Source organism: Ctenopharyngodon idella, chromosome 9 (assembly GCF_019924925.1).
Source record: "Ctenopharyngodon idella isolate HZGC_01 chromosome 9, HZGC01, whole genome shotgun sequence".
Classification (NCBI taxonomy): Eukaryota; Metazoa; Chordata; class Actinopteri; order Cypriniformes; family Xenocyprididae; genus Ctenopharyngodon; species Ctenopharyngodon idella.
Genome location: NC_067228.1, coordinates 11,118,201 through 11,142,509, shown reverse-complemented (window position 1 = coordinate 11,142,509; position 24,309 = coordinate 11,118,201). Strand labels below are relative to the sequence as shown.

Here is a 24,309-nt window from a genome sequence, read left to right as displayed (position 1 = left end):
ATTGCCCTTTAAAACTCTTAACCCAGGTAAGCTTAGATAAGCGTCTGCATGTCCAACAGCATCACAGCGGTATTTCCATAAAATGCTTCCAACCCCGAAACCTTTCGAGCACAGCCTAAACTCACAATTGAGGGCTTACATGGAACGGGCTAAGCAAAGGCATGCAAAGAAAAACACATAGTTTTGGAGTATATTTTAGTTTTGCTAAATACTGCTGAGCCTGTAAAGTTTGTCCTTAAGAGAGCTGTTTCTTAGCTACCAGCAAACCCTAAGATGCAAAAGAACACAATGCACTTATCCAGCTATGTTTATGACCGATGAAAGATATATTTTTCCACAGAATGAAAGGCTCATTCAAGCCTCTGAAATTTTACCAGCACCATTATTGTTCCTTCTGGCTGCTTAGCTTTTGTTAGACAGTTTCATTCTAATACTGAGGTTATATATTTTGTTAAATCAAGGCTCATTAGTGCAAGAGTGGAAATCTCTGGTTTTGTGGACTGTGTAGCGACTTTGGCTTTGGATCACTAAACTCTACTCAGGGTTTGGCTTCTGTTGATCTCTGGATCACTTTCCCATAGTTCCATCAAATCCGGAGCCGTGGTTTACCCTTGTATTTCCCCGGATAGCTGATCCTCCTTTTAACAATTTGAAGAGAGGAAGCCTACACTTGTGTGGCACGCTGGTCGGCCACATTAGAAAAGTCATTCTGGCAGGGCTTTGGACTGAGGTTTAGCAGAGAGATGGCTCCGTAGAGTGCAGCCCTTCATAAACCCCCTATAATTGAGCTGGATGGATATATTTGCAACGAGTCTCACCACTGTGAAAGGAGAATTGGCAGAACTGATTATTTGAATAGAATTTTCCACAGGCCACCAGGCTTGTTTGCTCTTAAAAGTGTGCATTTAAGTGTTTATATTTTATTATTTACTTTAATTAAACCCATAATGTCTCAGTGTAAAATTGTAATGTTTTAATGAAATGGCGCATTATTCCCTAATTCACCATAATAGTTTACTGAAAACAACATGATTCACATGAGAGATTGATCAGTGCTGACACAGTTTATCACAAGAATTTAACCGTAGCATACCTCAGATTGCATGCATATCACCAGTAATGCCTTTGCAACAAAACAAGAACCAGCAGTCACAAAAAAAAAAAAAGGTGTAGGGCGGAAGGCTTGATAGGCTTGAGTATTTCTGACAGGATTACTGTATGTGCACTGACTGTAAAGATTTTTTCTGCATCATTATGTCTGCATGATTTGGTTCTTGAGATGAATTCTGATGTGCTAATTAGTTCACCCATTAATGAAATTTTTGTCATTAATTATTCACCCTCATGTCGTTCCAAACCCATAAGACCTTTGTTCATCTTTGGAATACAAATTAAGATATTTTTATTGAAATCCAAGGGTTTCTGTACCACACACAGGCAACAACGTCATTGTACCTTTCAAGGCCCAGAAAGACAATGTTAAAATAGTCAATGTGACTACAGTGTTTCAGCCTTAATATTATGAAGCGACGAGAATACTTTTTGTGCACAAAAACAAAACAAAAATAACGACTTTATTCAACATTTTTTTCTCTTCCCTACATAGTGAACGCAGTGCAATGCTTCCATGTTCTATGTCAGAATGACAGGGAAGGGAAAAAATTGTTGAATAAAGTTAGTTTTGTTTTCTTTTTGCGCACAAAATATTCTCATCGCTTCATAACATTAAGGTTGAACCACTGTAGTCACATGTCTTTACTGTAGTCACTGTAGTCACATGTCTAACGATGTCTTTAACGGGGTCATATAATGCCACTTTTACAAGATGTAGAATAAGTCTCTGATGTCCCCAGAGTGTGTATGTTAAGTTTTAGCTCATACCCACAGATAGTTTTTTATAGCATGTTAAATTTGTCACTTTTTGAGGGTGAGCAAAAATGGTCCGTTTCTGTGTGTCCCTTTAAATGCAAATGAGCTGCTGCTCCCAAGAAGAGGTCGGAGTTTCAAGTGCTTGTGTTAGCACATACGGTTACGTACTGTATTGCAATAACATGGCCTCACCCCTTTGTTGCGTGTTCTCGGGGGCAGGTTTTATGTAAATTTTAGGGTTAGTGATGTCACTAACCCGGGAAGAAGCTTGTTGTAGTCCCTACCAGCCGTTTGTTGTAGTCCTTAAACAGAAAATTCTTTCAAAGAAAATATCTCACTTTGCTTTGAACTTTGAGCATCGTAACTTTGCAGATGTTGTTTATGCTCTAATGGCAACATTACACACTAACTAAAGTTAAAAAAGTTTGCCTTGTTCAAGGACACAAAAATTATAGATCCAGTGTCACATATAGTTGGGATTGAACCTGCAACTATTGTGTTGTATGAAACATAAGAACTAGACCTTAATTTAATACATTTGAAGTATTTTGCTTGTGCAAAGTGATATTGTTATAGGTAGAGGTATCTGACACACTCTAGCCAGTGATTATGTCACTGTCCCAAAGCTATCTGTGCTAAATTATTAAAATATTTTAATGTTTTAACTAACATGTCCTGTTGAGGAATTGTAGGTCATTTAAAATTCCAAGTAAAGGTTAAACATGTAATAGTCTGTTGGTTCCTAACCACATGCTTCAAGACATTTAGCATTCAGGTATTCAGGTTAACAGGTGACTAGCTGGACCTTTTCATATCTCAGATATTTTGCATAAGTCTAGGTTAAAGGTTAAGGACACTGATCAAACTGTTGGAGTGTGAGAATTTGGTTGAGCTACAGTACAATAAGAGACGCATTGTTGTTGACATCCATTTTCTGTGCAGTGTATCTCATTTGTCATCTTTAAACACAGATGAAACGTACACTTTGACTCTCACACACAGGGTCAGGGTGAGACCTTTGACCTTGCACCTCGGGAAAGGATTTAACAGCAGGCGAGGAGGTGATTCAGAAGTGGAGCTCCTCATTGCCATCTGCTAATAAGCATGTTTGCTGTTTAAATATAGGCCAAAGCACCCTGTGATTATTTCAGAGCAAGCAGGAAAGCAGGAAAGGGTGGGCTGCATGCTCTGAACTATCATCCAGATGGTTGATCAAGTCTAATTGAAATAATGTCATAACACGACTTCAGTGCCATGATAGTCTACATTCATCAATGTACCGGATGTGTATGTGAATACACGCACACGATCTTGAGTTTCCTTAATATTAAAAGCATTTCCTTACCCACCCACCGAGCAATTTTAACATTTGCTTGGGGGAAATACTTTGTCGTCTCAGTCACCTGTGTTTCATGGCAACCCCGTCTCCAAAATAATCCACCGCCCTGAAGATTCCTCGAATATTCTTCTGAGAATTTTGAGTGGCGGTTTCTGGGTGTGAAAAGGGAAAGTATGCTTCAGTTTGTGCACATGTAGGTATGTGTCTGGGTTAGTCTAGAGCGAGTGAAAAGAGAGTGCGTGTGTGTGTTTGTGTGACTTCCTTACATGTGCGGGGGAGGGGACTGGTGGCTTTCACACCCTCTGTCACGCTTTTGCACCGCCCCAAGGCCAAACTCCTACTCTTACAGGTACAGTCACAGGTCAATCAGTGATATCCTGCCTTTATTCTTTGCTCTTGTGGTGTCACTTTTTATTGCCCTCTTTCGTCTCCTCCCACTGCTTCAGCTCACTGGACTGAACTTTGGATATAATGATTTCTGGGCTGTGTGTGCCAAAGAATTCCCGTATGAGTGCTGTGTAACTCACAAGGTGGACACATATTCTCTGTCGACAGGACAACATCAGCCTCTTCCTAAAAGCCTGTGCAAAGCTCGGACTAAAAGAGGCCCAACTTTTCCATCCAGGAGACCTGCAAGACTTATCCACACGTGTGACTGTCAAGTAAGTTTTGGTTTTCTCAACTTACAATGTTCGGTAATATGTTTGACCTTCCGCCAATGTGAAAATAGCTGTGGTTTAGCTGTAACAAAATGTGTCCAACCACTGTTTATGGCTCGCTGGATGGTGATTTTGGCAGATCTTATTGTCTCATATCCACATATTTTTGTAAAACAGGCTTGTATTACTAAGCCAGTCATTTAAATTCAACTGAGTCATTTTGAAACTCAAAGTGGATAGCTATTTTTATAAGATTCATGGGACGTGCTGTGGTTGTTGACATAATAGCTCAATAACATTTATCATACAATCATGCCTGGCTTGTATGAACTTGTTTTGTTTATGAAAATGAATTGAATATTAAATGAAAATCATGAATTAGCTATGGCTTTTTTGTCAGGTGAGAAATTAAAGTTAGAGAAGAGGTAATAAATAAAGAGCAGAGGTGAGTTGCAATGAAACTATAATCTGATCTTAAAAAAGCAGAATCGCCCTCATGAGTTAAGCATAAACTCTCACTATCACTGAAACACAAGCTGAAAATTGGCCTGTGTATGTGTAAATTCGAGATGAAGAGAGATTAATGACTTTCTGTGTGCACTGTGGGTGAATTTGCCACTTGCAGGTGTTTATGTTGTGTGCATGCTGTAATCATGCTATATTGTTGTAGTTTCAGTGTTTTGGATCAGCCCAGCCTGTGACAAGGGTGGAAAACCATGGCATGTTGATCAACCTGTTCAGTATTTTCACAGGTGTGTCTTTGGGAGGCAGTGACGTTGTGAGATCTGTCAGTCTAGCTCTGACATGTTCATCACCGCAATAGCATTTTGATATTTTTGAACAAACACAGTACTCGGCTATTATATTTTCAAAGTCACTTAAATTGAACTAGAACATTTAATAATTCATTGCAACAGTTCACAGAAAAATAATAATTCTGTCATCATTTACCCTCATGTTGTTCCAAACCTGACTTTGTTGTCTATAAAGCACAAAAAGGAGAAATTTTGATAAATTTGCTGGTTGTTTTTTTTCTATGAAGTTGAATTGAATGGAGACTGAAGCTGTCAAGCTTCAAAAAAGGAATCAAAAGCACCATAAAAGTATAATAGAAGTAGTTTGCTTGAATTGTGTGCTATTTTCCAAGTCTTCTGTGACTAACAAAACGTTTGTTTACTGACGGTGGATTGTTAACCAGATTATTGAGTAAGTAACTTGAAAGTTGAATCGATCAGTTCAATGTGTAAACAAATCATTCAGAAACTTTTATGATATGTTTAATCAGATTCACTGAAAAGATAATTCATTTGTGAATTGGGAATCACTACTACTCTCATAAGCCCTCATGAATTCTCATGAACTTGCCAAGGAGAGTTAAGGCGAATGTCAAGTTTCTCAGTGAATAATGGTTTAAAGGTCTGTTCCACAAACAAATCATATGACCTCAAGGCTTAGACAGAAATACAGAGCACAAGTCATATAAACCACATTAATCATAGCTTTATGGTGCTTTTTGTCATTTTGCAGCTAGGCAGCTTCAGTTCTCATTCACTTTAATTATTTTTATAAAGATTTCTAATGATATTCTTCAAAAATTCATCTTATGTGTTTTAAAGAACAAAAAACCTCATAATTATGACTTTGGAGCAACAAAAAATATCATTTGGGGTGATCTAATTATTTAGTGGACTGTATGCAAATTACTTTAGTTCTTTTCCTGTGTTTTCTGATAGTTGATCCCTTTGTGAACAGCTTCATTTGACTAAGGTGTGTTCAGCTCTGGCTTGAACTAGTCTAGCACAAATTATTGGTGTGTTTTAGAGCGTTGTGACATAACATAGCTGTATCACGTCACATACAAATTAGTAACAATTCAAATATGTGAAATTAACCTGCCCATAATGATAAGACTGCTTTGAATAGGGCAAGGGAGGGCTTTATGTTTCTGCCAGTCCTGCCATTGTTACCTCAGCAGAAGTGACAGTGCTGTCAGACACTAACCTGTGGGCCGAGATTAAACAAAGCAAGCCTTGCTTCATGACGGTTACCATGCCACACCCTCACTGCCATGGAAACTGTACCGAGGCTCTGATTAAACAGGACCTATAATCCCTATAGGTTATAATTATAATCACTTACTGCACTTGTATATGTCTGAGGGTGTGTGGCTGTGAGCATGAAGTGAGGGTTTATCTGCGTCCACTGTCAGGCATTTGTCGGAAGAGTTCCAGGGTTCCTAATTTTAGAATTGAAGGGTCACTTTTTGACACTAGATGGAGTGCAGCAGTGATATGATTCCTGACTGTTTCTTTTTTTAGCTTGTTTTCTCCTTCGTTCGCCTGGTGTAACTTTACATCCTTTAGAAACATGTTTGTGTTTACATCAAGAACACAACAAGAAGGTTACCATTTTGGCTTGTATTTTCTGTTCTGGGTTTGTGTAGACCATGCAATTTGCATATACTAACTGTAAGCTGGTCAACACCCAATCAGCACTGTCCAACACAGATATATGGTAGGGCTTATTTTTAAGGTTTTTACACCCGACACTTGCCAAATCCTTCTAGCAAATTCCATGAATTTTTTTGTGTTCTGAAGCGATACATACGAGCAGTAAATGATACATGGCAGTAAACCATCTGCAATGTGAGGGCAGAGTTTGCATGCCACATTAAAGTTTTCAGATCTCCCACACTGATCTGTGGTTTATAGCCCTTGTGGAGTTTGATGGCGACTGTTCACCGTCACACAGAAGGCAACGTGAGCAGATATTGCAGCCTATTGCCGGCAGGCTTGAGATAAGCAGGGTCTACATTCATTATTACTCATCAGTCCATGAAAAGCAAGTGTCTCAGAGAGGGAAACAACTCCAGGTCATCTGTCCCACGGGCAGCCTCTTCCAGCACGACAGCTGCTCAGTTTCATGGCCTGTTTATGTGTGCCAATAAACACGATCAACATTACTTTACTTTTACACACACACATATATATGTATATGTACACACACACAAACACAAGCGTGCAGATATAGAGCCATATCGTACTTCTGCTCGTATGATATTCCATATAGATATTGCATGTATGTGAAAAAATAATTAAATAATAAGTAATAATTAATCATTTTAATATTTATTCTTATATGTCAACATCCCTTTGTTTAGTACCAATGTTATTTAAATATAATTGAGATACTGTTATAGATTTTTATTAATAATTAATGATAATTTTATTTATAATAAGTTTTTATTAGGGATGCACTGATACCACTCTTGCCAGAATGAGTCCGATACTTTCATTTTTGGTACTCGCTGATACAGAGTACTGATACCTGTACTTTCATTGCATTTGTAATTTTTCAGTATAATATTTAAATATAATAATTGTAATAAATAATAATTATTTTATTTAAATAATTTAATTTTTTTTTTTTTTTTTAAATATTGGGTATAGAAACCAAAAGAATATGAATCATATTGTAGTTGGCTTAATTCATTAGGCAAATAGAATTCATAACCTTCAGTTATTTTCATGCTTGATTATGCTTCTTAAAATGTATTGAAAAATGTATCGTTTCAGCGTTGTTTGTGAGAAATGGATGTGCGCTCAACTAGCTTGCGCTTCTATCAATCCACTTAGCTTGCATCACTTATCAGCTTGTGCTATACAGTACATAAATATTGAATTTATGTTTAATATTCTTTAGTTAGATACATTTATAGATACATTTATCTTTTATCTCTGATATCTCCATGTCTTTGTTCTGTTGTCAGTGTTTCTTTGTCTGGACACAAACACTGTACACTCTTCGGTTTTTGGTATCAGAGCATTTTAATGAGTTCGAGTACACAAGCGCAGTATCGGGCCCGATACTGATACCAGTATTGGTATCAGTGCATCCCTAGTTTTTATTTTAAAAATGTTCAATTTTAATCAAAGTTTTAGTATATTGTTGTGTTATAGTCATTTTTATTAGTTCTTTTTTTAAATATGTCTGTATAGTTTTTATTATTTCTTTTTTCAATTTTAGTTGTTTTAGTTCATTAAGTAGTTCATAAACTAAATGAGAAATGTTGCCTTGGCAACTAGCTGAAATAAAATAATGAACAATTTGATTCACATTTAAATGACTACTGTTTTGTCCAGGTACTGGTAGCAGATTAGTGCTTGTTAGTGCTGAGTAAATGTAGGATGTATCTAACAGATAGCCATCTATCTTCTTTATAAATTGGTATTCACAGGATTAATAATTTGGCATGGAATGGACAAGATATTTGTTGGTATATGACAACTATGACTAGTGGCGAATGATAGTTCAGAGGGTTGTCATTGTAGATGGTGAAATCTAGGTAGCTGTGTGAACTTTGTCTCTGCGTTTTATTAGCTAATGTCTCGTCCAGTGAACGTTTTGTCATGCTACTAGCGATTACAAAATGTTAATGATAAAGAATTTTATCTCTTCCTGCATTCCAGTAGTTTATAGAGTTTTGCATTTCAACTGATTAAGAGTCTTGATAACACCTCACTTTTCAATTTCTAACAGTATTAATAATTATGGGCAATCATCAGTTATTGACCTCAGGTGGAGCCACACATTGCACCAAATAAGAGAGACAAATTAATCATAAAAGAACGTGATCACAAATGCTCTTCATGTCATTCTGTATCTGTTTCCATTTTTACAGCAACAATATAGTGTGGCAGAGTGGTGCAGTAACAATGTTGTTCTTATTAACTGTAGATGCCATCATCTCATGCCCAAGCACCAAACTGATTGACACATTAACCACTTTTAGAGCAGTTCTCCTAGTACATGTAAATGTGCTTTGAGGTTGGCTGCTGGATACGTTTAGCTGGTTATTGCAAAATACTTGAAAATAGATGTGTTGAATGTTATCCTTATTAGAAATACACTACCATTCAAAAGTTTGGGGTCAGTAAGTGACATTTATAATGTTGCAGTAAATTCTGTTTCATATAAATGCTGTTCTTTCGACATTCATCAAACAATTCTGGGAAAAAATATATATATCCACAAAAATATTAAGCAGCACAGCTGTTTTTAACATTGATAATATTGATCTTGTGACAGAAGACTGGAGTAATTATGCTGAAAATTCAGCTTTGCCATCAGAGTAATTACATTTCTTTCAGAAACATTAAATATTCTTATCGACCCTAAACTTTTGAACAGTAGTTTAAAGGGATAGTTCACCCAAAAAGGAAAATTATCCCATGATTTACTCACCCTCAAGCCATCCTAGGTGTATATGACTATCTTCTTTCAGACGAACACAATCAGAGATATATTTAAAAACATCCTGGCTCTTCCAAGCTTTATAATGGTGGTGAATGGAGGGCCAGCTTTTGAAGCCCAAAAAATGCATCCATCCATCATACAAATAATCCATATGGCTCCAGGGGGTTAATAAAGGCATACTGCGCAAGTCGACTCGAGAGTAACCACCGAAGCGATGTATGACTTGAGGTTGTAGGAGTAGCGTAAGCTTAGACACCTCTTGCGGTTCAAACAAATAAGGCTGTGCAACAAACTCAAGCTCCTCTTCTCTTATAATGAAATCCTCCGACATTTCTCTTTAAAAATAATCTTTTTAGACTTCTAATTCGTGACTGGTGTTTTGTTTTGCTTTATCTTCTGCACTTCCGTGTTCGTCAATATGTCATGCTTTGCATCAGAGGTTACTTTTCTGCCACAAATCGATGCGTACGAGAGCTAGTTATTACAGTTGATAAAGTTTTACAGTGCTCAGCATAAATGAGTACACCCCCTTTGAAAAGTAACATTTTAAACAATATCTCAATGAACACAAAAACAATTTCCAAAATGTTGACAAGACTAAGTTTTATATAACATCTGTTTAAATTATAACATGAAAGTAAGGTTAATAATATAACTTAGATTACACATTTTTCAGTTTTACTCAAATTAGGGTGATGCAAAAATGAGTACACCCCACTGAAAGTCTCTGGAGCAAAGCTAAATTTTAGACTACAAATGTCTAATTTAACAAGAATTCAACCACAGGTGAGTCTAATTATTCATTACACAGGTGTCCAGCAGACAGTTGACTATAAAAGGGTGTTAAAACCCCGTCCCATTTCATGCTGTCAGCAATGGCACCACATGGAAGAGAAATGTCACAAAACCTGAGAAAGAAAATAATTTCTTTACGCCAGAAAGGTGAAGGCTACAAGAAGATCAGCAAAGATTTACTTATCAGTCAGAATACTGTAGTAAAAGTGGTAAAAAAAAATTTTAAAAGATGGAACTGCAACCATCTCACAGAGACATCCAGGTCATCCACGGAAGTTAACACCTTGACAGGAGCATCTTCTGGGTTGAAGAAAATCGGCATGAAAGTTCACTGCAGTTATCTAAAGAAGTAGAAAGCCAAACTGGGGTGACTACTTCCCGTGACACAATATGGCGTACACTGCAGAGGAATGGCATGAATGGGTGCCGTCCACGAAAGAAGCCTCTCCTAAATCCCAGGCACAAAAAAGCCCACCTAGAGTTTGACAGGGCCCATGCTGACAAAGATGAAGACTATACTCTGGAGTGATGAAACCAAGATAAATGTTTTTGGAACTGATGGCTTCAAAACTGTATGGCGTCGCAAAGGTGATGAATACAAAGAAAAATGCATGGTGCCTACAGTGAAACATTGTGGTGGCAGTGTCCTTATGTGGGGCTGCATGAGTGCTGCTGGTGTCGAGGAGCTGCATTTCATTGATGGCATCATGAATTCACAGATGTACTGCTCTATACTGAAGGAGAAGATGCTACCATCACTCCGTGCCCTTGGTTGTTGTGCACTTTTCCAACATGACAATGATCCTAAACACACATCTAAGGCCACTGTTGGATTTCTGAAGAAGAACAAGGTGAAAGTGATTCAATGTCTCCTGATCTGAACCCAATCGAACACCCATGGGGAATTCTGAAGAGACAAGTTGAGCTTCACTCTCCATCCAGCATCCAGTCTCTAAAAGAGGTCATTCTTGAAGAATGGAAAAAGATAGATGTTGCAAAATGTCGCCAACTTGTTCATTCCATGCCATTAAACTTAGTCTGGTCAACATTTTGGAAATTGTTTTTGTGTTCATTGAGATATTGTTTAAAATGTTACTTTTCAAAGGGGGTGTACTCATTTATGCTGAGCACTGTATATATGGATATTTTTCTTACAAAAACCCATTGCTTTACTTCAGAAGACCTTTATTAACCCCCTGGAGCCATATGGATTATTTGTATGATGGATGTATGATTTTTTGGGCTTCAAAAGCTGGCCCTCCATTCACTACCATTATAAAGCTTGGAAGAGCCAGGATATTTTTAAATATATCTCAGATTGTGTTTGTCTGAAAGAAGATAATCATATACACCTAGGATGCTTTGAGGGTGAGTACATGATGGGATCATTTTCATTTTTGGGTGAATTATCCCTTTTAGTCCGTTTAGGTCAGTAAAATGTACTATTGGTGAACTGTTTATTGAAAAAGATCCACTTTAGATCTACAGTGATGTGAAATGTAATGTTATGTTTTCATTATAAGTTCTGTGGGAGAATGAATATGTCATTTGCTCAATGGTGTGTGGCACTGGATGGCATCAGTGGTCTCTATGACAGGGACATTGGTACATTGTGAATTGCTCAATTGTCCATGCCATAAGCAGACAAACAAGAGTTGCATTTGTTCAACACTCGCTCATCAGAGTAGAGAAAATTATTCCTTACAGTGTTTACTTGTGGATTATAGCTGGTGAATCGGATAAGAATGTAACAAGCCTTTTGGGAGACATTAAATCAATCACAGCAAATGCCTTCATTGTATATGAAATGTGTATGTTGTATCATGGAGCTGTGAGTAAAAACACAAAGAACGATTGATGCAAGCTGGCATGACTAATTAGTGGCATTCGTTCATAAAACCAGAAACATTCTTTACCTGTGAATGTTACTTAACTGGGCTGTGAGGTCTTAATATCCCAGCTATGTACACACACCTACTTTATAAATGAGGGGTGTTGATGTGTCATGAACCTGCCCGTCCATTGTCCCTGTGTCATTTTATTGCATTGCCCAAAAGGGATTGGCAGGCCTTTTATGGACGCAAATTATTTCGAAATTGAGAACGGATGTACGACTTGAAAATTCCAGAAATATGCCGTGGATATTGTGAAACTGAGGGCTGGACTTGTGTCCATGTGTAATTATTTTGCATTATGTGTAGGCGATATTCTATCTCTATTATAGACTATCCTACTTTTTCAATCACAACATCTTTATGAGCCTCTGTAGTTTGGACATTGTTTGGAAGAGAAACAGCACAGTGCCTTTTAGAAACTTCCATTGTGTTTTACTTTGAAATGTTCCAACACAGTAATTACACATACAGAAATGGTTTGGTTTCTTGAGAGACACATCCTAAATGTCATTGTGACTTTCCCACGAACTGGTACAGTACTTGTTTATGACATTGACTTGCTCTTTAGGCCCTAAAACGGTCAGCATACAGCTTTTGGGAATGTAACTCAGTTTCTGAGTTCATTACACATAAATATAAAAAAATGCAGGTTGATGTCGCCTTTTGTGTGAATGTAACAGTGCAAACATTATATTCTCACAAACGGTCATTAGCGTAAACAACATTTTTTTGCCTTGGGAACAGACGGGTGATTATAAGCAATTTAACGCAGTCTTGTACTTGTTTAGACACATTAGTTCAAAGCATTAAAAGCCTAATGTGTGAATAAAGACCCCATTGAAAAGCATTTGTGCTCTGATTATGTCTGACAGTGTTTTGAGTAGAAAAATGAGCTGTTGTAATTGGAATGTTCTAGCCACAGTTCTCTTACTAAAAGATGGAGAATTAAGAGTGGCAAGAGTGGCTGTTAAACATAAATGCGCTTCTTTTTTTTAACATAACCCAGTGTTAACAATTTAAAGGGATAGTTCATCCAAAAATGAAATCCCATCAATATTTATTACTTATCTGGAACAGAATAGTGAATTTTGATTTTATAATTATTCTGGCCACTCTTTTTAATATAATGAATGAGGACAGGGGCTGTCAAGCTCCAAAATGATTAAAAAATATATCATAAAAGTATTAGAAAAGTGGTCTGTACTACTCATGTGCTTTACTGCATGTCTTGCAAGGCATATTATAGCTTTTTATGAGGAACAAAAACAAAATTTATATGTTACTGACTACTTTTATGGCAGTTTTATTCTTTTATGGTGTGTTTGCATCCTTTTTGATGTTTTAAGCCCCTGTTCATTGTAATTGCAAAGAAAAAAAGGCCAGTACGTTTTTCAAAATTTCTTCTTTTGCATTCCTCAGAAGGAAGTCATGTGGGTTTAAGACAGCATGACAGTGAATAAATGATGACAGAATTTTATTCTTTGGCTGAACTTTCTCTTTAATCAGATTGGATCATAAATGCTGATTTTGCTGATTTAGCTTTCCCTTTCAAGATCAGGACATTCTACATGAGATAATATCTCGTGTTTTTTTTTTTTTTTTTAAGGATTTGCTGATAAATAAATGCCTCATATTCATGTGAGTGAACAGCTGATCACATGAAACCAAAATACACCCTTGAGGTTCCCAAAATAAAACAGTTTCCTTCCATCTTTTCTCACTGCAACAAAGAATCCTTTGGCTTTTCAGGACTCATAAATTATCATTAGGTAACAGGTATCAAAATGTTCTTGACATTTTTTTTTCAAGCAGCTTTATAAATGTGAACTTTGTTCTGATGGCAGACACAGACTTACGACTTTTATTGGAGCAATAAATTGTTGTTTGTGAGCAGGGAACGCCTTCATTCAGCTAGTTGAACATGTCACACAGGTTCACCAGCATGAAAAACACAGGTCGCTGACTAGCATAATCACTCTTCAACCTCTCAGCTGTTGAACTTTGTAGTCATAAGTCACAGCTAAAATGTATTTGTATTCACTCTGAAGGTGTTGTGCCATTAGAAACTGTCAGGATAGTATACAGTGCAGGTGCTTCCAGTTGCACCAGTGTCACTAAAGCCCATTGGGGATTGATTGGATTGTTAGATTGTTAAAAATTATGTGGGCACATGAATTTAAAAAAAAAAAAAAAAAAAAAAAAAGATGTGCAAGGACAAACCATTTATAATAAATACTGCAATATTCCATAAAAAATAAGAATAGTCCATTTTTGTTTCATGGTGACTTTAAATACTCTGCTGGGCGCTCCAAATACTAAAATGTACGGTCCAGACCTAAGCTACTGTACCGTTGTATTACCTATATCTCTAGAAAAATGGGACATATGTAGATGAGGGCCAAATGACATGCAATGAGCTCTGTAAACAGTCATGTAGGGCACATACACTGAATCATTATAACTGGAATGGGAATGTTGTTATTTTTTGTTAAGGCATAAAAGTTGTAGGCAAGACCAAGGAGTCAAAGTTTGGCTAGTTAGCATGGCCCTATTTGCACCTGGACACAAAAAGCATCTTTCTCCATACACCATGAACCGTAATGCCCAAAATTATTAATTGGTTTGAGTAGGACAAACTTAAATTAAACAAATTAGTTCAGTCAAATCAACTTTTATGAGTATTAAGCACTTTGTTCTTCTTTCAAGTTCACAGAACTGATATATTTTAAGTAAACTGAACTGTTTCATTTTTTTGAGTTTTATGAACTTATTTCTTTTAATTTAGATGAACTTAAGTTTTAACTGAAACTGAGCTGGGATTTCTATTTCCCTGCATGCTTTGTCTATGGCACTTGAAAGGGAGAGTAAATGCTAAAATTAAGTGTTATGTTTTGTGCAAGATTAATGTTAAGTTGGAGATTTAGTAGTGATTAATGTTTTGTTATGCTAATTTAGAAGAGTTTCTGTTAATGTGGGTTTTTGGAGAGTTACCATCATGGTGACAAGTGGTGCATGCGGCTTGGTTTAAGAACAAGTATGTTATAAATGCTTTATATTGCCGTACTCATTCAGCAAGTGTTATACCATGCTATTGCTAACATGTTAGCAAATTAGCAAGTTAATGTTTTCTGAATTAGCTTGTTATAGCTAGCTAAGTTTACATTAATAAAAATATTTACATTGAGGTTACATGATAATTTTAAGTTAAATGTATGAATTAACGTACTTAAACATTTCAAGTTAAGAACAATTAAAACATATAAGTACGAAATAAAAATCTGTCAGTTCTGCTTACTTAGGCCTAAACTTTGAATTTCTTAACTTAAAAATCTGACAACTGATTGCCTCACATTTTTTTAATTTTTGCCAGCTTATTCAGGTTTACAGTGTATACATCCATTTAAAGAAACTGTGTTTCTATTTTCGCAAGTAACATATAATAATAGTAATAATGATGATGATGATGATGATTGTTGTTGTTGTTGTTGATATCGTAATTCCCTGCATATATACATAATAATTTAATATATCTTATTAATAAACTACTATTTCATTATATTGTAGTACATATTTATCCAGTGCCCTATTTAGATTACTAATGGCTCAAGTATTATAAAAATGTTTTGGTCCAAACATCAGAGGAAGAAATACAATACCTCACGCTCACTTTACACACAACAAAAGGATGTCAGGAATCTTAAGTTCAAATGCCATAGACGTTTTACATCGATGAATGTGGTATTTTTATAGTGATTCTGTTTGGTCTTAACCTTAGGTGACAGTGCTCATAAATAACCAGTCAAGGACAAGAAGGTGACACAAAAGTAGAACATACACAGTACATATACTGTATCTTAATTTTTTTTCTGTTTATATTGCTTGTTGCATTTATGAAATAAAATATATTATCAATTTAGAGCGGAGCTACTGTTAGTAGGGTTGTTTATCAGGTCTTTATATCTGCTGTCAGCCGTCCCTGTGTCGCCATGTTTGTCAGTGTGTTTGAGTGAATGCGTTTTTTCAGTCTGTATCCTTTTGTATAGAACTGCTGGGAGCTGGCCTGATAGGATTGTGCTCTCACCTTCTAGCTCATTCGCTAGGGCACACAGAAACCCAAAACATGCCCACTGTTCTTTTATTGTCCTTTTCCCAGACTGTGAGTGATTAACCAAACACCTCTTCTCCCCTACAGACGCCAGGAGAGCAGCAGGAGGCTCAAAAATGTAAGTGCTAATGCTGAATTATTTGGGTTGGTGTGAAATCATGTTTATCCCCTAATTTGCTCATTTGAAATATGCTGTGAGCTTGAGGAGTCTCTGCTTCATTCCTGTGGTGCCAAATAAAATGCTCACTTTATAGTTCCCACATTGCGGTTTGTGGTTGTCTGTTTACCTCTTAAAGTAGCGAAGTAGCAGTATGTAACATTTCAAGAAGCTTCGTCTAAAAACTCAAGTACACTGATCAAGACATCCCTGACCTCCATAGAGAACAAATAAAGTGGCCCAAAGAGTATCTGGACACAAGTGTGAATGTCTGAACAAAATATCTAAGCATATATAAGTTTGTTAGATATCAAGTTATAAAACAATAGATAAAGTTTGATTTATTTTTTTATGTTTTTGAAAGAAGTTTCTTATGCTCACCAAGCCTGCATTTACTTGATACAGTAAAACTGTAATATTGTGAAATATTATTACAATTTAAAATAACTGTTTATATTATTATTAAAATAACTGTTAACTTTATACACTAAAATGACCATTAGAGTAATGTAAAAAATAAATTCTATACTTTTTGGGGCCAGTGTATATGTCTTAAAATTGTACAATGGGATTTATCTAGTTTCTGTTGATATCTTAGCATGCAGTCAGGGACACAGTGGCCTTTTATTGTCATTGAATTGCATCTTTGTTGCAATATGTACTAATACAATTGTGTTGATTTGTCTCACAGGTTCTGATCACCATATATTGGTTGGGCAGAAAGGCACATGCTGATCCATTTTACAATGGACCTTACCTAAAACTAAAGGCTTTTGAGGGATTACTTGGCACAGCACTATATAAGGTAAGATTATGTAGTATTTGACTTTCGTATTTACTTTTAGATGTTACTCTGTATTGGAGTGTATGAATACTCTGGATTCTTCTTCCAAGAATGCAGCATACTAGTCTCATGGTGTAACTATAACTCAATATCATAGGACACAGTCAGCCAATAGCAGTTCATTAATCTGATTGCTTTGATACTGTTACATATTGTAAAACAACAACAACACATGCCACAAAAGAATTTGAATGGAATTTGGCTATGCTTATTGTATCCTTTTAAGTGACATCAACATTTTTGTCATAAAACTAAAGTTTAAAACTGCACATTTCAGTTATTGTAGCCAGAATCAGCTTTGCAAATTTTTGTGTTAAGTACACACCGATAACAAAAAATGAGTTTGAACACTTCAGTGTATCCGATTGGCTTCCAATGGAAGAGACTGGATTTTCATGAGCAAGACTGTGTTTATGCACTGATGGAGGCTGTATGCTGTGTTTGTTGTTTGTGTTTTTCCCTTGTGCATGCTGTGTGTCGGCCTGTCTCCCTCACACTCACACCCTTGTGCTCGACAGGCACTAGAGGATTGCACATCACTGCGGGGCAGTGCACGAAACAGCACTTGTAGAGATAGCTGGTACTCAGAGAAAGAAGAGCTCTTCCCACTACGGTCCGGACACAGGAGAGAAGACTCTCTAGACAGCCTCGACTCGCTGGGCTCCAGAACTTACAGCACATCCTCAGACGCTACACTCAAAGGAAGCAGCGAGGGTAAGACTCTTCAATCTCTGAAGTCACTCTTGTGTGTTCTAGCTTGACTTTGAGAGTCAGAGATGAGTAGTTGTATGAAAGGTGGTTTTGGATATCTCATTTTGTGTCTTTTTAAACAAAACACTTTCCACCAGTGCAAGAAAAATGTGCAAAAAATAAGTTTAAAGACCTGACCACAGATAGCTTTGGCTTAAATGTAGTTTATTAATTAACTCTTGCTTGTCAAAACAAATGCCTGGTGCCCTCTAGTGGTATGCGAACTATACCGTTTAAGGCTTTTGTCATGAGCAATATTTTGCTGTCTATGAGAGTGTCTGTCAGCAGATACTGTTTTGATGGAAATTGCAAACTCCCATTAGTTCATACTATTTTCTACAATTCTACATGTTTGCGTTTTAGTGACATTAGCATCTTTTTACTCAGTCATGGTCCCAGGGGCTCAATTGCAGCTCATGAGGAAGGTGCTGATGTAATTAGCTGCTGATATAATTAGTGTTCTGGACTGTCTACACGTTCACCCCAGTGAGACATTTTTTCTTATTCCCCACTGACCTGCCAATGAGTCAGTCGCTTCCCACTGCCATGTTTACTATATAGAAGTATGTGTTAAAAAAAAATCTTCTTTCCATGTAAAATATTTACAACAATACAAATATTAGGACGATTAAGACATTTTCAGAGAACGTCATTTTGAAAGTTTGGGGATGGTCAGATTTTTTTAATGCTTTTGAAAGAAGTCTCTTATGCTCACAAAGACTGCATTTATTTGGTCAAAATACAGTCAAAACAGTAATATTGTTACAATATTTTTACAATTTAAAATAGACATTTTATATTTTAATACATTTTAAAATGTAATTTATTCCTGTGATGGCAAAGCTGAATTTTCAGCAGCCATTACTCCAGTCTTCAGTGTCACATGATCCTTCAGAAATCATTCTAATATGCTGATTTGCTGCTCAAGAAATATTTCTTATCACAATTGAAAACAATTGTGCTGCTTAATATTTTTGCGTAAAATGTGATTTTTTTATTTGATATATAATTTTTTCTATCAAGTTAAAATTCTTTACTGACATTTTTATCAGTTTAATACATCTTTGTGAAAAATAAAAGTATGTATTTCTTTGGGAAAAAAATATACTGCTTTTGAATGATATTGTATTGTATAAATTTTATAATTTTATAAATTTTATATTTTATAATTGTAAAATAATTTTATTTTATAAAATGCATTTTCTTACCCTATTGGCAAAGAGTTTTTTTTTTTTCTTGCTTTAAATTTAGTGAGATTTGTGTGTAAAAATCTAAATTCTGATGAAGAAATACATTTTTGTAGTGCGTATTTTGTCCCCAAGGATAGTAAAGTGTGAATTCACCTATGGGGACCATCCAGCAGTTTCTGTAAGAAAAACTGCTTCATAAAAATACTAAATAATGTCTCAATAAAAACCTGAAATTCAAAAAGGTTATTCTACTACATTCTATAAGGGTTAGGTTTAGGGTTATGGGTTAGAAAACATCATTAGCTCAGTATAAAAACAATAAAAGTCAATGGAAAGTCCCCACCAGGAAAGAAAAACAATCTTGTGTGCATGTGTGTGTTTATACGCTCACACTCCTGGTTCTCTGTGCTGTTCCTCCAGGTTGTGGTAGTGACCCTGAAGCAGATCTGAGCTTCACGATGTCAGAAAGTAAGGAATACCGCCGTTCGATGGTCTTAACCCCTAAGACCACCACTCAGTTCAATCAGTTCCTGCCAACAAAGGACAAGCAGACGGGCTATGTTCCAGCACCATTACGCAAGAAACGCGCTGAGCGAAATGAAGACAACAGAAGAAGCTGGGCTAGCCCTATGTTCACAGAAGATGACGGCACTTTTTCTAGGTAATGCAAGTCTACACGCTAGAGATTCAATGGGGGTTTTCATTGGACGATATATTTACCTACTCTGGTGAAAGGTGACCATCTGATCAGTGATTTATGATGTAATACATGCATTGCGTAATATCTCAATGGTTTCTTCTAAACAGCAATGAAATTAAAAGAGCTTTTCAGATTTTTCTCCAGACAAAAGTAAATCTGTCTCCTCTAGAGTTTCAAAAAAAGATCTCAACAATGTCTCACATTATGCTCTGATACCTGAATGTGAACTTTTCTCAAAACATTTCTCAAAATTTGTGTCTTGAACATTCGCTTTGCTTCCTAGAAATGTTTATCATTATATTTCTACTTTATTGGGTGCGATGTTACGGTAAATATAAAGCTTTCTCGATGTTTGAATGTCCCACTTGGTGGTGAACTTTCACTATTTCACTATTTTCACTGTGCTTTCGTGACCATTATTGGTGGTGCGTCCCAGTCATGAGAGGGCAGGTTCAGACCCTTCATCTATCACCGGGTTGAAATCCCAGACAACTGCCCACCAGTCTTTGGCCTATGAGTATGAGAGCAGTGATTCAGATGCAGATCGACCGGATCCCGACGTGGTTCTAGATGACCTCGCTAGCCGTAGATTTCACAGCCCATCCCCTGTCGCTCCGACCAACTTTGCCTTACCCATGAGCCAGCTGGAGGCAGCTGCTGTCTCATGTGCCTCCAGGCCACAGGTGGCTGTCAGTAATGTGCCCCGGCAGTCACTGACCCATCTCAGGTCAGAAACTGGCTTCATTGACACGCGTCTGTTTGCTATTTTATCAATGTTAACTTTGGGTCTACTTCAGAAACCTTCAAAGTTTGGTTTTGAGTTGCTGTGATGTCATTATTTTGCTTGATTTTCAACCCATAGCGTGGACTTTATGAAACAACATTTTGTTTTCAATGTTTGATTTTTTTTATGGTTTGGTGTGCTTGTTAACCATGGATGGTTTGATGTGCATTGATCGTTGGTGGTATGTAACAAAAATGGCTGTCTTTTGAGCAGCAGTCAGTCACAGCCTCTTCAGAGGACTTACAGGAGGCCTGTATCCACTGACGCCTGCATTTACGATGACTCTGAAGAAGAGGATGATGAGTTTGGCTATGCTGATCCTGTTCAAGATGACCTTTATGCCCGTAAAGTTGGCCTGATGCCCCAAACATCTGCCACAGAGCCTTTTGATAAATTTCTGCCCAAGTTCTGGACACCTGAGGAGGATGCACATGTGAAGATGATCAAACTGGGCTCCCAGCGCCGCCCTTGGTACAGGAAGATCCAAGGTTTCAGGTCTGTCCAGTACTGAGGCAAAAATGAAAAGAAAAATAACATAAGTTAAGAAAAGAACATAAATAATTCTATCCCTAACTCCAGGAATACTTAATTTAAATAAGACATGCTTGCTATTCCAAATGAGCAGAAGGAGAGGAAATTATTCAGGAAATTAACGATTTAATTTGGTTCTGATTCCTTATTGATTCTGTTAACAATTATTTTTAACGTAATTTTGAATTTAACAATTCTTACTGCATTCACTATCATTAGAAGCTGTTGTCAAATTATAAAAGATTCAGTTTTAAAATAAATAAATAAATAAATAAATAAATCAGCTGTCCCATATTTATTATAATTGGCAACTGTCCATGAAAATAATTAGAAAATTAAAATGAAATTAAAAAAAAAAAGTGACAGTTACAGTATTATTTTTATGAAATCTGACTAAGAACCTGTTTTCAATTCTGAGCCCTATTGATCAGTCCATCAGGTGTTCGGATATTAATTTCTAATTCTCTGAAATGTTTGGCTATCCAGTGGCTCCAAAAAAGTACAGTAAAGTACATAACATAATATATTATACAATTAAGTGGGATCTGCAAACAAATGGCCTTAGGCCTATTATATGGACATGTTTCATAAAATTTGACAACCAGAACATGTCCTTGATTTTGAGCAGTATATCTGTTTTGCTCATACTTTAATATATTTTAAGTGTGTTTTAAATGTACAAATACATTTGATGCCACTGTAAACCCTGAGATTTATTTTTTCTTATTACTAAGGCTTCTCTGTTACCTTCCTCTGTCTTTTCTCTGGTGATGGTTACTAACTTTTCTCCCTTTTCTTTCTCTGTGCTTTCACCTCACATTTTCCAGTCGCAAGAAGTCAGGTTCGTCCTCTGAAGAATCAGATGGTGACGTCAATCCCTGGCTCTCTGTACCTATTTTCTCTCGCACTCAGTCTGAACCCCCTTCCTCTCACTCCCATGCACCTGAAGGCCTCGCACAGTCCAGCCTCACTTCCACACCCAGGTCCTTATCACAGCCACATATGCAGTAGGACCGGACATCTACTCACTTCCCCTGATCTGCTTCTCCACATATTCTAATAAATGTATCGACTGATGCTTACTAATAAGTAGTGTTTTTATTGATAATCATCTTTGTGAATGTTAAAGATCTCACCAGACAAGTACATTTGTATCCTAATGGAAATGGTGAGAAGGATCATACAATCAGTATAATATCAATCGTCACTTTATTCAGACGTTCATCTAAAAAGTTGAATCTTCACACTGCTCTTTTCTGTACAACAACATTGTTCATATCTCCAAAGAAAAAAAAAAAACACAAACCAAACTGAAGCGGTCCATATGACTCATGCTTAACACTACAAGTCTTCTGAAGCCATATAATTTGTGAGAGGAGACAAAGTCATCCAATAAGCTGTTCATTTGAGTCGGTGAGTTGAATTCAGGAACCAGATCATTCTTTTGAGTCTAAACTTTTCAATGAATATAGCTGATTCAGTTTAAAAATCTGACTGATTAATTCCTTAACAAATACACTAATTTCATTTGACTCTTTGAGCTCTTATATGATTTGCCACCACTGACTTGAGGGGAGTATTATCAGTGAATAATAACTTAAATTTTGGTCTGTTCCTCACACAAAGCTATCATATGGCTTCAGAAAATGTGGAATATTGCGAACAAGTTGTATTTTTTGGTGCATTTTTGGAGCTTAAAGGCCCACTCACACCAAGAATGATAACTATAAAGAGAACTATAACGATAACTAGAGTCCACACCAACATACCATAACATTATGTTTATGATGTCTGCTGCTTTCAAAATATCTAAAAGAGATTCCAACATGTTGCTATCTTTATAGTTGTTGTGTGCCTCAAGATTCATAAAAAAATCTTTTATTAAATTTAAATTTTAAGTAACTTAGTATTTTGTGGCAGAGCGCTTACACTGCTGCTTTTCCAAAATCCAGAGCAAAATGAGTCCACATTATGCTGCTGTTACGTTTATATCGTATGGTTAATTGCATCCTTCTGCGTGCACTATTCTTGTTAACTGGTCTTAACTGATTTTTACACTGTCCCCTTGCATGTTCTGAATCCTTTCTTTACTCTTTTCTCCTTTCATTCGCCCACAGTTCTCAAACACAACACCTTACGGTTGCTCAGCAGAGTGTTGGGCTCTCTAAGTTAAAGCCCCCTGATTTTTGGCCCAGACCAGATCCCGCCTCTGGCCCCAGACTCATAAAATGCGAAAAGCATCCCCTCCTTGGGCGTGAAAACCCTAACGATCCATACAACGTTTCTGCCGACATCCTGCCTGATTTGGAAAATGACGATATGTTTACACGTCGTACAAAAGCCTTCCATTCGAGTGATGATCTGGCCAAGTTGAAGTACGGTAACTTCCTGGTGCCTCGCCACAGATCGGAGGCCGACGTCACGGTGGTAATTCAGCCCCGTCATGAGGGTGAACCCGTTTATCCTGACATTGAAAAAGATGATGTGGCTTTTCGAAGGGCTCAACAGCAAATCTGTCATCGCCCTCTGTCTGGGGCCCCTGATAACTACCACCCTGTTCCTATTCCAGAGACATGGGCTTTGCCACCAAAACTGCAGGCCAAGCTGATGTGTGTCCCAATTGAACCCAGACATAACAAACCCAAGCCAGAGAGTAAATGCAGAGCAGAGCAGCACCTGAAAACAGATGATATGCTACTTAGGAAGCTAAAAGCTTTAAATACCCAAGGGACGGAGGAAAAGGGATCTCCCAGTGTTTCTTTGTCTTGCAATGAAGAAGATATGCAGAAATGGCAAGCCATCAGAGAGGCCAGCCGTGTGCGATACAGGAAGAGGCTGATGGTGGAGAGGTTAGGTTTCTGAGCCTGCAGAAATGCCTGTGTGCGCTTGTCATCATGATCTCATCTGCGGTGTATTTTCTCATTCTCATGTTAACTATGATCTTACACTGGCAATGGCAAATGTTTGTGAGTCTGATATGGGTTTGACTTTGATTGCATGAGACCTGCAACTTGATGAATGTTTGTAACAGGTAGATATTTGGTTTCCTTATTTAAGTTTGTGCCTAGATAAGTTTGTGCATGATGGTGTCAAAATGGTTTTCAGCATTGAAATTTGATACAATCTGCGTTTTATCCACCTTATTTTTAACATAAAAGTGGGCGCAGCCATTTTTACTTTAATGTGCAAGGCTTCTGGTGTCAGCTGCTTCCGATTATTTTAGCTGTACGAAAACAGTCCGTTATACAAACTGGTATTTGTTATCATATTATTTTAATTTATTGTCATAATCATAAACACACTGGTTTGTAACCCATATAGTTTTACAGTTTAATGCACTTTCTTGTTATTCTTCTAGTTATTTACCTATAGTGGCCAATGTCTCGCACATTCACAAGAAATATCTTATTTCTGGATTGAAAATAGGTGGATAAA

The 24,309-nt window shown here is 36.9% G+C and overlaps 1 protein-coding gene across 12 annotated transcripts in view; it reads left to right on the top strand.

Moving 5' to 3' along the window:
- Positions 1 to 24,309, top strand: part of lmo7a (LIM domain 7a) — a 55,441-nt gene that overhangs the window by 9,710 nt on the left and 21,422 nt on the right. For 10 of the 12 annotated variants that reach the window (XM_051904867.1, XM_051904866.1, XM_051904864.1 and 7 more), the window contains 9 exons: positions 3,764 to 3,870; positions 16,006 to 16,036; positions 16,767 to 16,880; positions 17,438 to 17,633; positions 19,280 to 19,520; positions 19,996 to 20,286; positions 20,557 to 20,838; positions 21,702 to 21,857; positions 22,992 to 23,723. In XM_051904867.1, the coding sequence (XP_051760827.1) occupies positions 3,764 to 3,870; positions 16,006 to 16,036; positions 16,767 to 16,880; positions 17,438 to 17,633; positions 19,280 to 19,520; positions 19,996 to 20,286; positions 20,557 to 20,838; positions 21,702 to 21,857; positions 22,992 to 23,723 (2,150 nt within the window). The remainder of the gene's footprint in view (positions 1 to 3,763; positions 3,871 to 16,005; positions 16,037 to 16,766; positions 16,881 to 17,437; positions 17,634 to 19,279; positions 19,521 to 19,995; positions 20,287 to 20,556; positions 20,839 to 21,701; positions 21,858 to 22,991; positions 23,724 to 24,309) is intronic. The other 2 variants (XM_051904875.1, XM_051904874.1) reach the window with 1 other exon arrangement.